Source organism: Macaca thibetana, chromosome Y, assembly GCF_024542745.1.
Source record: "Macaca thibetana thibetana isolate TM-01 chromosome Y, ASM2454274v1, whole genome shotgun sequence".
Taxonomy (NCBI): domain Eukaryota; kingdom Metazoa; phylum Chordata; class Mammalia; order Primates; family Cercopithecidae; genus Macaca; species Macaca thibetana.
Genome location: NC_065599.1, coordinates 11,053,175 through 11,068,062, shown reverse-complemented (window position 1 = coordinate 11,068,062; position 14,888 = coordinate 11,053,175). Strand labels below are relative to the sequence as shown.

The 14,888-nt window shown below is 46.0% G+C and overlaps 2 protein-coding genes across 5 annotated transcripts in view; both read left to right on the top strand.

The window, feature by feature from the left end:
* Nucleotides 1-14,888, top strand: part of RPS4Y1 (ribosomal protein S4 Y-linked 1) — a 381,935-nt gene that overhangs the window by 240,490 nt on the left and 126,557 nt on the right. The window lies entirely within an intron of this gene.
* The window catches only part of CD99 (CD99 molecule (Xg blood group)), a 48,561-nt gene that overhangs the window by 24,123 nt on the left and 9,550 nt on the right, over nt 1-14,888 (top strand). For all 4 annotated transcript variants that reach the window (XM_050777746.1, XM_050777748.1, XM_050777747.1 and 1 more), the window contains 6 exons: nt 135-182; nt 1,466-1,510; nt 2,159-2,227; nt 4,409-4,456; nt 5,219-5,269; nt 9,040-9,153. In XM_050777746.1, the coding sequence (XP_050633703.1) occupies nt 135-182; nt 1,466-1,510; nt 2,159-2,227; nt 4,409-4,456; nt 5,219-5,269; nt 9,040-9,153 (375 nt within the window). The remainder of the gene's footprint in view (nt 1-134; nt 183-1,465; nt 1,511-2,158; nt 2,228-4,408; nt 4,457-5,218; nt 5,270-9,039; nt 9,154-14,888) is intronic.

Sequence of the window (14,888 nt, the reverse complement as noted above, 5' to 3'; positions counted from 1 at the left end):
GCTGGAGAGGAAAAACAATGCTAAAAACATTCTCCAGCTGTTTCCAAGAAAATGAAACAGCCTTCACCACAAAAGAGTTGACACTTGTTTTCCCAGCCGCAACTTTGACTGACTAAAATGTCTTCTCTCTTTAGACAAAGAAGGCAAGAAACCCACTGCAACCCCCAAGAAGCCCAGTGCTGGTGAGAAGGACTTGTTCCTAGTATGCAAAGAAAAAGAACAAATCATTTTCTGTCACAGCAGGACGGGACTTAGGCAACTAGAAAGAAGAGAGAAGTGATTGGAGTGCTCCGGGCGGAGTCTGGTTCATGCTGGAATTGTGTTAAGATGTGGACATTGCATCTGGTGATTCCAGGAGAGAATGGTTGCTGATGTGAAATGTTTTGGGGTCATTGGGACAATATCTCCGGGTGCTTTTATTCTAAGGATCTGAGTTACTCTGTCTTTAGATTTTCTTCTCCCTTTTTTTTTCCGGCTAATTTTTTGTATTTTTACAAAATACAAAAGGCAGAAACAAAAGTCAGAAACAAGGGCCACATGATGGAATTGCCCAAGGGTCAACCCCACTGGCGGATAAACAGAGTAAAAATGATGCCCAAACTTACGGCATCACTGTCTTGTCTTAGCACTTCTGAGTTTTCTAATATAAAACATGAATAGCTCCACTTCATTAGTGGACTTCCTGTCTAGAGTGTCAGCTCATGAGCAAAGGGACCCGTGTCCCCAGATCCTTGAACTATGCAGTCGTGCAGACAGCACCCAATGAGTAGGTGTTGAACGTCTGGATTTGTACTCTTACAGTCTCCTTGAGGAAGGGACTGGAAATTCCCATACGTGACTCAGGATGGCTCAGTACGTGCTGTTGGGTGGATGCCAGCAACCATTCCTCCATCTTAGTTGGGTATTCAAAATCATTCTTCCTACTAGAAGACAAGATCTGAGGCCATGGTGAATTGTCACGTCCATTGCAGAGCACATGTGGGTTGCCAGAGCCGCATTTTAGACACCCTCTAGCCTAAATCTAATCACAGTCATCTGTCCTCTTCTCTTGGGGTCTGCCTTTCAAAAGTTGTTAGGGACCTGGGAGGAGAGGGTGATGGGATGGGGAGTCAACAGGAGAAAATCATGAGCAGGCGGAATTGGAATTTCACCTTGGTCCAGGCAACACAATTCATTTATAAATTACTTTATTTCTGTCTGTCTCTCCCCTGCCCCTCCTCTGAGAGCTTCTCTCCTAGCTCTTTGTCTCTCTGTGTCTCTTTTTGTTTTTTACTCTTTTAGTCTGAGAGAATAGTGATGTAAAAATGGTCAGGAATTCACTTTTTCTAATGAGATCCTGGTCAAGCTGATATTCAGAAAAGTATTCAGGAATGTGGGGCTGTGGTGGTTTTTCGATCTGTTCATGATCATTCCTTCCTCGTTTCTCTCTGAAATTTGGTATTAACTGCTTTTTTTCCTCTTTTAGGGGATGACTTTGACTTAGGAGATGCTGTCGTTGATGGAGGAAATGGTGAGTATTATCCTTTAATCTCTTCTGCTGCTGGCCTGCTTATTATCACCCAATTATGATCATTTCAGAGAGAATTCTCCCATTTAAATTATAAAGGGAGCCAGCTTTCACAGTGGAAACCTAGGGAATAGGTATGTTGGTTTGTTCTTGCTGTTGTCGTTGGGTTTTTCTTTACAACCAGTACATGTGCTTTTATTTTAAAACTGTTACAGCCTTTGGAAGGACATGAGACACATGTGCCTACCCTGGCCAGGGCTGGCCTCACGAGCATGTGACCTGTGCAGTGGCACGGGACCCCATGGCATGTTGGTTTGACATGGGCACCATACTGGTTTACTGTTCTGGTGCCGCCATCTTGGAATACTTAACAGAATTTGAAAAATGGGTCCCACCTTTTTATTTTGGCCCCAGAAATTCTGCAGCTGGTGTGGATACCCGCTTTAATTTTTATTGAACATACTTGAAATTAAGAACTGTGGCTCAAAGTTGATGGGAGGAAATTGGCAGGAGACTGTGTGTATGGGTATCCCCACCAGGACAAAGGCCAAGGTCCAGTTTCTGCTGAGGGAACCGTCTGTATGTAAACTGATGTTTCATTTTCTTTACTGCAAGGCACTTATCATTGCAACTCTCATCTTTCACAAACAGACGACCCACCACCACCGAACCCACCCAAGCCGAAGCCAAATCCAAACCCCAACCAGTCTGGTTCCTCTGGTAAGAGTCTCTGACCCTGTGAGCTGTCTCCATGTGGTTCAGAATTCAGTGATATTTATGTCAGCTGAGACGAGGTGATTTCAGATGAGTGTGTGCTTACTGTTGACTGCCTGTGCAGTATAATGCCCGTGTTCATGTAGTGGAAAATGTACCTTTCAAAAATAGATATTCAGCTTGGATTTTATTTTTAATTTGCTTTTTTTTTTTTGAGACAGAGTCTCGCTCTGTCACCCAGGCTGGAGTGCAGTTGTGCCATCTTGGCTCACTGCAACCTCCACCTACTGGGTTCAAGTGATTCTCCTGCATCAGCCTCCTGAGTAGCTGGAATTACAGGCACACACTGCCATGCCCAGCTAATTTTTGTATGTTTAGTAGAGTCAGGGTTTTGCTGTGTTGGCCAGGCTGGTCTCGAACTCCTGACCTCAAGTGATCCGCCCACCTTGGCTTCCCGAAAGTGCTGGGATTACAGATATGAGCCACTGTGCCTGGCCTAGTTTGCTACTTTTACTTCCAAGTTCCATCTTATGGAACTTCTAAAAAATTGAATACAAGAATTTAAATATAGACTTAATAAAGAGAAAAGTATTGGCATACACATTCCTTATGGAGAAGCTAGTGTGTTTTAAATCTTTTTGCCCTTAAATATTTAAGAAAAAAGTATTTTCTGACATATTACAGCATTTTCAGTGTAATTTGAATAGCACCAGTTTTTTTTTTAGCTGAATGATTGTTGAAAGTTTATATGCTTAGGGTTTTTTTGTTTACATATTTAATTTTTAACACAGAAATATATTAATGATGTCCACATCTTGTTGACATTTTGATGGCGATTAGTGCTAGTATTTTATGTATCTTTTTTTTTTTTTTGAGACAGGGTCTCACTGTGTTGTCCAGGCTAGAGTACAGTGGTGTGATCATATTAAACATAGGAGCATACCACAGCCTCCAACTCCTGGGCTAGAGAGATCCCCCTGCCTCAGTCTTTCAAGAAGCTGGGGCTACAGGCACACAGCACCGTGACCAGTTAGTTTTGTCATTTTTTGTAGAGATGGGGTCTCAGTATGTTGCCCAGGCTGGTCTGAAACTCCTGGCCTCAAGCAATCCTCTTGCCTCAGCGTCCCAAATCTCTTGAGATTATAGGCACGAGCCACCTCACCCAGCCTATATATTAATCTAAATGAAATAAATTTTAAGCAAAGTTCCAAGTCTTTTGTTTATACTGCATTGTAACATTACTTTTTGCTTACTGATATTCCATGAACATTTTTTCATGTCACATAATCATTTCTATCGTATGACTTTTACCGATAATCATGTACTATTACATACTACATATATAATTATATACTTCCTTTAATTCTGAAAATGTTGTGTTTCTTCTGGCATTTTAGAATTATGAATTAACAAAGCAAATCTGAGTCAACTCCATGCACTATTTTTATTCCTTCGAAGAAATTTCTAGCATTCAAGTTGTTTAGATCAATGTGTATGAGTACTTGTATAGCTTTTGACCTGGTTTTTAATTTGCTGCAGAATTTTAGCAATTTATTTTGATGCCAGGGGTGTGTGCAAATGTCCCTGTCTTCACACCATCTCCAATATTAGTTATCACCTGGGAAACCTTTGCAAATAGTGTGAAATATTCCGTCAACTTTCTCCTGGTTTCATGACTTTACTTCTAAAATTAAAAAAAAAAACAACCTGCATCCATTGGCCGTGGGTACTTCTTATTTTGTGTATTGTATGCTTTGCCTTTTATTCTTATATTCTGATATGACATTATTGATTTATAAACCTTCTTCATTTATTTACAGACATTAAATATTGCCAGCATGCAATATTATGCTCACATTTTTCCACTTTATTTATGATTTTTTGTTTTGTTTTGTTTTGAGACTGAGTTTAGCTCTTGTTGCCCAGGCTGGAGTGCAGTGGTGCCATCTTGGCTCACTGCAACCTCCACCTCCAGGGTTCAAGTGATTCTCCTGCCTCATCCTCCCAAGTAGCTGGGATTACATGTGCCTGTCACCACACCCAGCTAATTTTTATATTCTTAGTAGAGATGGGGTTTCACTATGTTGATGAACAGGCTGGTTTTCCTGAGTTTTTCCTTTATTCTAAGACATGAAGACCCTGGGAGGAGTTCCAGGTTGACAGATGATGCTGTATTTTCTTTCCCAGGTAGCTTCTCAGATGCTGACCTTGCGGATGGCGTTTCAGGTGGAGAAGGTACAGTTACCTTGTTTTCTGTCTCTTTTCTCTCTCCATCCCATGATGCCCACCTGCTCTGCAGAATCACTACAGGGTCTAAACTCTCAGCCCTCTGTGAACTCACAGTGAAATGTTCAGTCATTTCTGTGGGAACTGCCCGTTTGCTGAGGCTTCAAGGTTGTGGGAAGTAAAGGCTGCCCCATAGAGGATTGGTCCTGGGGGAAGAGTTCAGGGCCCAGGCAGCTGTCCCACTTTTCTGAGGGACAGGGCCTGTCGAATGGGCCCTTCTCACCACCTCCTCACCCATCCATTCACCTGTGTATTCTTTCGAATAGCTAGTGTTGTTTCAGCTTCGTTTTATTGGGCTGTTTTCTGTAATTTAAGGAACGTGAATATTAAAGCCCTAAGAATAAAGAGAGAATGCCTGGGAGTACAGGTTCTCAGAGTACCCCTGGAGTGTAACAGGCAGCACCCCAGCTCTGTAGCTGGGTAACATGCACCCCCACAGAGTGTAACAGGCAGCATCCCAGCTATACAGCTGTGTAACATGCACCCCCACAGAGTGTAACAGGCAGCACCCCAGCTCTGTAGCTGTGTAACATGCACCCCCACAGTGTAATAGGCAGAAGCAGGACTCCAGCTCTGTAGCTGGGTAACATGTATCCCCGTAGAGTGTAAGAAACAGGACCCCAGCCTCTTCACGGTCCTGGCTGTGAATTTTTCCTTGATCCCGAATCTTCCAGATGCAGATTGTCAGCAGATGTTGCTTTTGTGTTGCAGGAAAAGGAGGCAGTGATGGTGGAGGAAGCCACAGGAAAGAAGGGGAGGAGGGTAGGTGCACCTGGCTTCTGCCATTTTTCTTCTTGTCTCTCCCATGTGGTGGTGAGAAGGGGAAGCAGAATGTCTGAGAGCTGGTGGACTACACTGGCATCGGCCTCCTGAAGCTACTGGCAGGAGACACGGGTGTTCTGTGCCCAGTGCTCCCAAGCGGTATAGCCACAGAGGTCCCCCCAGCAAACCAGCCCTGCTCCAGGTGCCCACGTGACCCAGATTTTACATTTGGTCACCTGCCCATGATGTTCTGGCTGGCGATCTGATCCCTACATCATGCTTAGCCTTGTCCTTGTGTTTACTAAAGCTCCTACACTCACCCGAACGATCAGAAGCTTGTGACGCGGCATCCTCCATTGCGCTTGGCCCTTGAGAACGTCAGTGACCAGGTGGGAGGTGGGAATGTGGATTGCTCCCACCCTGGCTGTAACAGGCATTGTGTTCTCCATGAAAGTGCCGGTGATGTATCTCCTGTCTCCTTTTTCATAACCTTTTCCCTTAGATGGGACAAGAAAATAACAACAGAAAGAATTCCTTTTAAAACTGTAAAGAAAAAAAAAATAAGGTAAGAGAAAGAGAAAGTAGGGAGGAAGGAAGAAGGGAAGGAAAGAAGGAAGGAGGGATGGAGAGAGAGAAGGAAGGAAGGAGGAAAGAAGGGAAGAAGGAAGGAAGAGAGGGAAGGGAGGAAGGAAGGGAGGAGGAAGGGAGGGTGGGAGGAAGGAAGGAAGGAAAAGAGGAAGGGAGGGAGGGAGGGAGGAAGGAAGGACAAGAAAGACGGAGGGAGGGAAAAGAGGGAGGGAGGAGGAAGAAGGGAGGGAGGGAAGGAAGGGAAAGAGGGGAGGGAGGGAGGGAGGGAAAGAAGGAAGGAAAGCAGGAGAAGGGAGGAGGAAAGGAAGGAAGGAATGAAGGAGAAGGGAGGAAAGGAATGAAGAAGAAGGGAGGAAAGGAAGGAAGGAGAGAGGGAAACAGAAGAAAAGAAGGAAAAGAAGGAAAGAGGGAAGGAGAGAGGAGAGACAGAAGAGAGGGAGGGGCGAGGACAATAGCTTCGTATTTTAGTATCTCACATCTCTAAAATTCTCAGGGACTTTGCTTCTAGCAAAATGCCTGGTTTTAAGCAGCTTCTTTGGCAGAAGAGGTACTAACTTGGCCAAAGATTTTAATACCTGTTTGCCATTTTAATCGCTGATAAAATGTGAATTCTTAAAATACACAACGAATGTTTGTGGAAAAAGAAAAGTGGGTAGTCTACCCTTGTTTTAGGTAGTTATGATTTTTATGGATACAGTTCTTGAATTCTAGGCTTTCTTTGAAGAGGTAGTAATCTGTCTGTAGCCCTCACCTGGGACTACAAGGTCATTTAAAAAAAAATAGCTAAGAAAACCCATGTCTGGCATGTTTATGGCAGGCCGTCGCTCTTTGCCTTCTGGAGAGTTCATGTTTACTATGCCACTTCATCAGGGAGGGGTAGTTAAGCTCGAAAAATCTTTCCATGACATGACTGTGTCTTGCACATATTAAAGACTGGCCGAGTGAACACACCACCCACAGACCATGTTTGGAGCCAGTGTTTTTGCTGAAAGTCAGACAATTCTCCTTCCCCGTCACGGAGGGCAGAGAAGATTCTATCTGGAGAAGGGTCCTCTAAAGCTCACATCTGGCATTTGGAATTAAGAATCTCTTCATCGGCTGGGCGCCATGGCTCACACCTGTCATCCCAGCACTTTGGGAGGCTAAGGCGGGAGGATTGCTTGAGATCAAGAGTTCGAAATCAGCCTGGCCAACATGGTGAAACCCCTTCTCTACAAAAAATACAAAAATTAGGCCAGGTGTGGTGGCTCACGCCTGTAATCCCAGCACTTCGGGAGGCCAAGGTGGGTGGATCACTTGAGATCAGGAGTTTTGAGACCAGCCTGGTTAACACGATGAAACCCCATCTCTACCAAAAATACAAAAATTAGTAGGGCGTGTAGCATGCACCTATAGTCCCAGCTACTCGAGAGGCACAAGAATTGCTTGAACCCGGGAGGCAGAGGCTGCAGTGAACTGAAATTGTGCCACTACACTCCAGCCTGGGTGACAAAGTAAGACTGCATTTCAAAAAAAAAAAAAAAAAAAAAAATGGCTGGGCGCGGTGGCTCAAGCCTGTAATCCCAGCACTTTGGGAGGCCGAGACGGGCGGATCATGAGGTCAGGAGATCGAGACCATACTGGCTAACACAATGAAACCCCGTCTCCACTAAAAATACAAAAAAATTAGCCGGGCGTGGTGGCGGCGCCTGTAGTCCCAGCTACTCAGGAGGCTGAGGCAGGAGAATGGCGGGAACCCGGGAGGCGGAGCTTGCAGTGAGCCGAGATCGCGCCACTGCACTCCAGCCTGGGCGACAGAGCGAGACTCCGCCTCAAAAAAAAAAAAAAAAAAAAAAAAAAAAAAATTAGCCAGTGGTGGTGGCACATATCTGTAATCCCAGCTACTTGGGAGGCTGAGGCAGGAGACTAGCTGGAACCCGGGACGCAGAGGTTGCAGTGAGCCGAGACTGCACCATTGCACTCCAGCCTGGGCAATACAGCAAGACTCTGTCTCCCAAAAACAAAAAAGAATTATTGCTGGAATGACATTTTTTAAAAAAATAGGCTGGGTGTGGTGGCTCATGCATGTAATCCCAGCATTTTGGGAGGCCTAGGCAGGCAGGTTGCTTTAGGCTGGGAGTTCGAGATCAGACTGGGCAACATAGCAAGACCCCAATTCTATAAAACCACAATAATTAACCAGACATGGTGGTGCACACCTGTAGTCCCAGCTACTCGGAAGGCTGAAGTGGGAGGATCTCATGAGCCCAGGAAGATTGCGGTGAGCTATGATTGCATCATTGCACTGCAGCCTGTTTGACAGAGTAAGAACCCATCTCAAAATAATAAACAATAATAATAATTAATTACATAGATATGGATTTAAAATATTTGCATTGAAACCCAAAGCTGTTTTCAGGGGGTGAAAAACGAACATTCTAACGATACAGAACGCTATGGCAAAGCACCAAGCATTGCAGGTCTTTGCTTCTTCATCTTCTGCCCCTACCTGGGCTCTTTCCTCCAGGTTTGATGTCCAGCTCTCTCTCTTTTTTGTTTTGTTTTGTTTTGAGATGGTGAATTGCTCTGTCACCCAGGCTGGAGTGCAGTGGCACGATCTCGGCTCGCTGCAACCTCCGCCTCCCGGGTTCAAGCGATTCTCCAGACTCAGCCTCCCGAGTAGCTGGGGTTAAAGGCGCCCGCCCCTACTCCCAGCTAAGTTTTATATTTTTCATAGAGACAGGTTTTACCATGTTGACTAGGCTGGTCTCGAACTCCTGACCTCAGGCGATCCACCCGCCTTGGCCTCCCAAAGTGCTGGGATTACAGGTGTGAGCCATTGGCCCAGACCCAGCTCTCTCTTTCCATAGGTCTTTGTCTGTCTTTGTCTCTGCCTTGGTTCTGCTGAGCTTCTTCCTGTACCTCGCTGGCCTCTCTTCATGTCTCTTTTCTCCCTGCTCCACTCCCTCCACGGTCTGACCAGGTCTGCCCAGCATGGCTGGCGATGGGAGACTGTGCCTTGCTTTGCCTTCCTGTGTACCATTCTCGGCGTGCTCCCTTTGCAAATCGGTCAGCTCGGGTGACTGAGATGTTCTGAGGATCTTGGTGCTCTCAGACTGACTGTCTCTGCCAGCCACTGCTCCCTGGGATCTTCTCTGCACTGTGCATGTCTCAGTCATGATGCTGTGTGCTTCCTCCTGCAGCGGACGCCCCAGGTGTGATCCCCGGGATTGTGGGGGCCGTCGTGGTCGCCGTGGCCGGAGCCATCTCTAGCTTCATTGCTTACCAGAAAAAGAAGCTGTGCTTCAAAGAAAACGGTAAGGCTCGCTCTGCCAGTGCCGCTCCTTCATGCCTTGCTGATTGGAAAACTGTGCTTTCTTTAAAAGGCAGAGACCAAACTCGGGCTGGCACGAAACAGGTGCACGATGACTGGTGGTTCGTGAAACCACTAAAACTTTGGAATCAGACCTTCTGGCTTTGATTCCAGGGCTGTTCTGCCTTGTGTTTCATTGTGTGAAAGTTTACAAGTTCTCACTGCTGCAGTGCTTGGGTTTTTTATGTCTACAAAGTGGGAAATGGTTGGTACATACGCCGAGGAATTGTTGCAGGGGCTAGAGACAGTCCTGCAGGAAAGCCTCCACAAGTTTCCCTGCAGAGAGCAAAGGTGGAAGACACTTAGCTCTGATGATTCCTGCCTTGTTATTTACAATCAATGTCATCATTAGGAGGAGAGCCGTGATGAGGGGGCTGTCACGGTCCTTTCTTCACCCAGGAGAGTTAAGTTAAAACCCAGCACAAGGCCGGACACAGTGGCTCACAGCTGTAATCCCAGCACTTTGGGAAGCCAAGACGGGTGGATCATGAAGTCAGGAGATCGAGACCATCCTGGCTAACATGGTGAAACCCCATCTCTATTAAAAATACAAAAAATTAGCCGGGCGTGGTGGCGGGTGCCTGTAGTCCCAGCTACTCAGGAGGCTGAGACAGGAGAATGGCATGAACCCAGGAGGCAGAGCTTGCAGTGAGCCGAGATTGCACCACTGTGCTCCAGCCTGGGCGACAGAGCGAGACTCCGTCTCAAAAAACAAAACAAAACAAAAACCAGCACTGCGGATTCCCTTTCTGTTAGTACTGAAAACCCACACGCACCCAGGACCTGGGAAGTTTCTTGGGTCGGGACTAAAATTTACAGGGGAATTAGGAGGAGCACATACTCACCATTGCAGTCCTCCTAGGCCAGTCAGCAGGCTCTTCGGGATCTTGTATTCAAAAGTCCCTAAATCATTTAGGATCCGCCGTGAAGTTGGGAAGTAAACCCTGCTATTTGGAACACAGCTAACGTGCATGCATCACTGGGCAGTTATGTTTAGCTCTGGCCTCCCTCTTGCATGACCAAGCAGTGTGGTTTGCAGGGATCTCATCGACCGGAACAGCTACTCTTATTTTTCATTTTTTTTCTTGAGGCAGAGTTTTGCTTTGTTGCCCAGGCCGGAGTGCAGTGGCGCAATCTCGGCTCACTGCGTCCTCCAGCCCCCCGGGTTCAAGCAATTCTCCTGCCTCAGCCTCCTGAGTAGCTGGGATTATAGGCGCCCGCCACCACGCCCGGCTAATTTTTGTATTTTTAGTAGAGAGCGGGTCTCACCACGTTGGCCGGGCTGGTCTCCAACTCCGGACCTCAAGTGATCCACCCGCCTCAGCCTTCCAAAGTGCTGGGATTACAGGTGTGAGGCACCACACCCGGCCAACAACCACTGTTTTATGGAGGAGCCCCTGGGGTCCTTCACACCTCTGGGTGTCTGAACATCTCACCCTACTTAGATCTTAAGTCCTGACTCATTCTTGGTCACTGATGTCATCCACCCAAAGCACTGCTTCCTGAAGATTTTAGGGAGATTCCTAGAACATTTGAATAGATGTTGGTATGGACAAAGTTAGACCGTAGGGGTGGAGTTTCCCCGTAATCTCCCATCATTCCAGCATTTGACATCCACAGACGTTATTTAGAGTGTAAAATGGAGAGTCCTAAACAGCTTTCAGGTCTCAAGACTTTAAATGAGCTGCGGGTGTTTATATTGCCATTCTTGCTGTGGGGTTTTGGGCAGTGTGTGGAAGACAGTTGCCTCCTACCTGCTGGGTGGACTAGTGGGAATGGTGTTTGGTTGTTTGTTTGTTTGTTTATTGAGATGAAGTCTCAGTCTGTCACCCAGGCTGGAATGCAATGGCTCCATCTCAGCTCACTGCAACCTCCACCTCCTGGGTTCTCCCACCTCAGCCTCCCAAGTAGCTGGGATTACAGGTGCACACCACCACGCACGGCTAATTTTTGTTTTTTTAGTAGAGGTGGAGTTTCATTATGTTGGTCAGGCTGGTCTTGAACTCCTGACCTTGGGTGATCCACCCGCCATGACCTCCCACAGTGCTGGGATTGCAGGCATAAGCCACCGTGCCCAGCTGGCGTTTGGCTGATTGAATGGCAGTGTTGAGCGAGGCCCAAATGGACAGATTACCACCTTCAAGGAGATGCCTATAAGAGACCTACAATTAGAACCACGTTGGAAAAAAGCAAACAGCAAAACATTCTTCTCCCCTCTTGCTGCTTCTAGAAGTAGCAGAGAGGTTAAAACAGTAGGGACACAATGAAAGGGAATTTGTGTTTGCTTTTCAATGACATTTCTTTTTCTTTTCTGAAACTGTTCAACTCACAGCGTAATATTCAACCAGGAGGTATGGAAGGCTTGTTTGCCAGGACAGGATGTGTAATATTCTAGATGTTTTATTTCAAACTCTCGTTTTTTTTTTTTTTTTTTTTTTTTTTTTTTTTGAGATGGAGTGTCGCTCTGTCACTCCGAGTGGAGTGCAGTGGCGCAATCTCGGCTCACTGCAACCTCTGCCTCCTGGGTTCAAGCAATTCTCCTGCCTCAGCCTCCCAAGTAGCTGGAATTACAGGTGTGCATCACCACACCCGGCTAATTTTTATGTTTTTAGTAGAGACAGGGTTTCACCATGTTGAACACACTGGTCTCGAACTCCTGACCTCAGGTGATCCCCCCACCTTGGCCTCCCAAAGTGCTGGGATTATAGGCGTGAGTCAAAGCACCCGGCCTCTAGCTCTTTTTTAGAATCCCAGATCATTGTCGAACACTTTCGCATTAAACTACAAAATCTCTGATTGATGATTCTCTGAAAATCTTTGGGTCAACCCAAATTGGATTCATGAGTTGCAAAGGATGTTTATTACCTTGTGTATGCGGTCTTAGGAACTTTTGGGATCTTGTAATGCTATTTCATATTCACATCCTGTATTAGTCTGTTTTCACACTGCTATGAAGAACTGCCTAAGACTGGGTAATTCATGAAGGAAAGAGGTTTCATTGATTCACAGTTCAGCATGGGCGGGGAGGCCTCAGGAAATTTACAACCATGGCAGAAGGGGACGCAATGCACCATCCCATTATCATGAGAACAGCATGGGGGAACCTCCGCCATGATTCACTGACCCCCACCTGGTCTCTCTCTTGACACCTGGGGATTATGGGAATTACAATTCAAGATGAGATTTGGGTGGAGACACAGAGCCTCACCATACCACATCCCAAGACACACAAACTTGGGAAGGCACCCAGGAGGCTTAATAGGCTTGATTTTGTAAAAAATTTGGAAATAGAGTTGGGAAAAGGAAAAACAATATTTTCTCTGCCTTATCCGCGCCCCCACCCCTGAGTCTTGGTCTTGGGTGGGAGCATTATCTTCATTTATTGCAGGAGGTGGGGCAGGCATGAACAATGAAAGCTCTCACTGAGTAGAAACAATTTTCCTAGATTTTTCAAGAACAAAAGCAAATGTGTCCCGGCCCGGTGGCCCACACCTGTAATCCCAGCACTTTGGGAGTCCGAGGAAAGAGGATCGCGTGAGCCCAGGAGTTCAAGATCAGCTTGGGCAACATAGCAAAACCTCATCTCTGCAAAAAATGTAAAAAATTAGCTGGGCGTGCTTGCATATGCCTGTGGTCCCAACTACTCTGGAGGCTGAGGCATGAGGATTGCTTGAGCCCAGGAATTGGAGGCTGCAGTAAGCCATGATTGCACCACTGCACTCTAGCCTGGACGACAGACAGAGACCCTGTCTCTAGATATAAAAATAAAAATAACTTTTTTTTTTTTTTTTTTTTTTTTTTTTTTTGAGACGGAGTCTCTCTGTGTCACCCAGCCTGGAGTGCAATGGCGCGATCTCGGCTCACTGCAGCCTCTGCCTCCCGGGTTCAAGCGACTCTCCTGCCTCAGCCTCCCGAGCACCTGGGACTACAGGCGTGTGCCACCACGCCCAGCTAATTTTTCATATTTTTAGTAGAGACAGGGTTTCACCGTGTTAGCCAGGATGGTCTTGATCTCCTGACCTCATGATCTGCCCGCCTTGGCCTCCCAAAGTGCTGGGATTATAGGCGTGAGCCACTGCGCCCGGCCCCCAAAATAATTTTTTTTAAAAAAGCATCCTTTCTGAAGAATTGGCTCAGGGGAGTCCAAGATTCACTTTATACTACTGAGATGCTAGGGTAATTTTCTTCTAATATTTTCCGTAAGTCTTTTATTCTGATGCCAAATTAACAGAAGGTCCAACTTTCAATTCCTGGTTTGCTTTCTAGTTGTCCAGGGATTGATTTTCTTGGCCTTTTGTAAATGCACAAATCAAAGGACCAAAAAGAAAATAAATAAAGCATAATAAGAGAAGCAAGAGATGGTGAAACCCCATCTTTACTAAAAATACAAAAATTAGCTGTGCCTGGTTGTGGGTGCCTGTAATCCCAGCTACTTGGGAGGCTGAGGCAGTGAATTGCTTGAACCTGGGAGGCGAAGGTTGCCGTGACCCAAGATTGTACCACTGTACTCCAGCCTGGACAACAGAGCGAGACTCTGTCTCAAAAAAAAAGAAAAAGAAAAAAAGAAAACGAAAACAAGGCACTATTCTATAAATGCCAAGACACTGCCTCAAAAGAGGACTTTTCCAGCTGCATCCACTCACATCTTGGTTTTTATACCTGAATTATAAAATGAGTTTAATGTTTATCTCAGTGACACAGTTTTATTAGTAGACATGGAATTGTGATGTTGGATCGAGGTATCCGGAAGACAAAAGATGTCAGAGCCCTCAGCCTCTGTGGCAGGATTTTGCTTTATGGGTTTGGTTTCTGGGATGGTGATTTTGAGATCTTGCAATCCCATGGGTTTATGGGGAGCTTGGAGATTTCATAAGAAGGATGTGAGTATAGCATGCCCCGGTCCTTCAAGAAACCATGGGCCAGGCGCAGTGGCTCATGCCGGTAATCCCAGCACTTTGGGAGGCTGAGGCAGGCGGATCACCTGAGGTCAGGAGTTCGAGGCCATCCTGACCAACATGGTGAAACCCTGGCTTTACTAAAAATACAAAAATTAGCCAGGCATGGTGGCGCACACATGTAATCCCAGGTACTTGGGAGACTGAGGCAGGAGAATCGCTTGAACCCGGGAGGCAGAGGTTGCAGTGGGCCAAGATCAAGCCACTGCACTCCAGCCTGGGGACAAGAGCGAGACTTTATCTCCGAAAAAGAAAAGAAAAGAAACCATGCCCGGTTTTGGGGATACCGTTACAGACTCATTTTCCAGGACTGTGTCATTGCATTGAAATTTTCGGTGTTTGTTAAATTTGCATTAAAATTAGTCCCAGGCAAGTGGGTAGACATAGGTGAGTCTTCCGCATCTTTTCAACAAGGAGATGCCGTCATCAAATCCTGTAGCTTGATACAGATTTATCAAGAAGCTTTGCAGTGTTATGTTTTGGGGCTCACGGATTAGAAACTCCTTGTGGGATCAGACAGCTCTGTCGTATGTTGGTGCAAAACTAACTGCAGTTTATGCCATTAAAAGTAATAGCAACATAGCAAGACCTCGTGTCTACAAAAAAATGTACAAAAAAAAAAATTAGCTGAGTGTGGTGGCTCTCAGCCAATCTTTTACCTTTTTTTTTTTATTGTAGAGACACAGTCTTGCTATGTTGCCATTACTTTTAATGGCAAAAACCA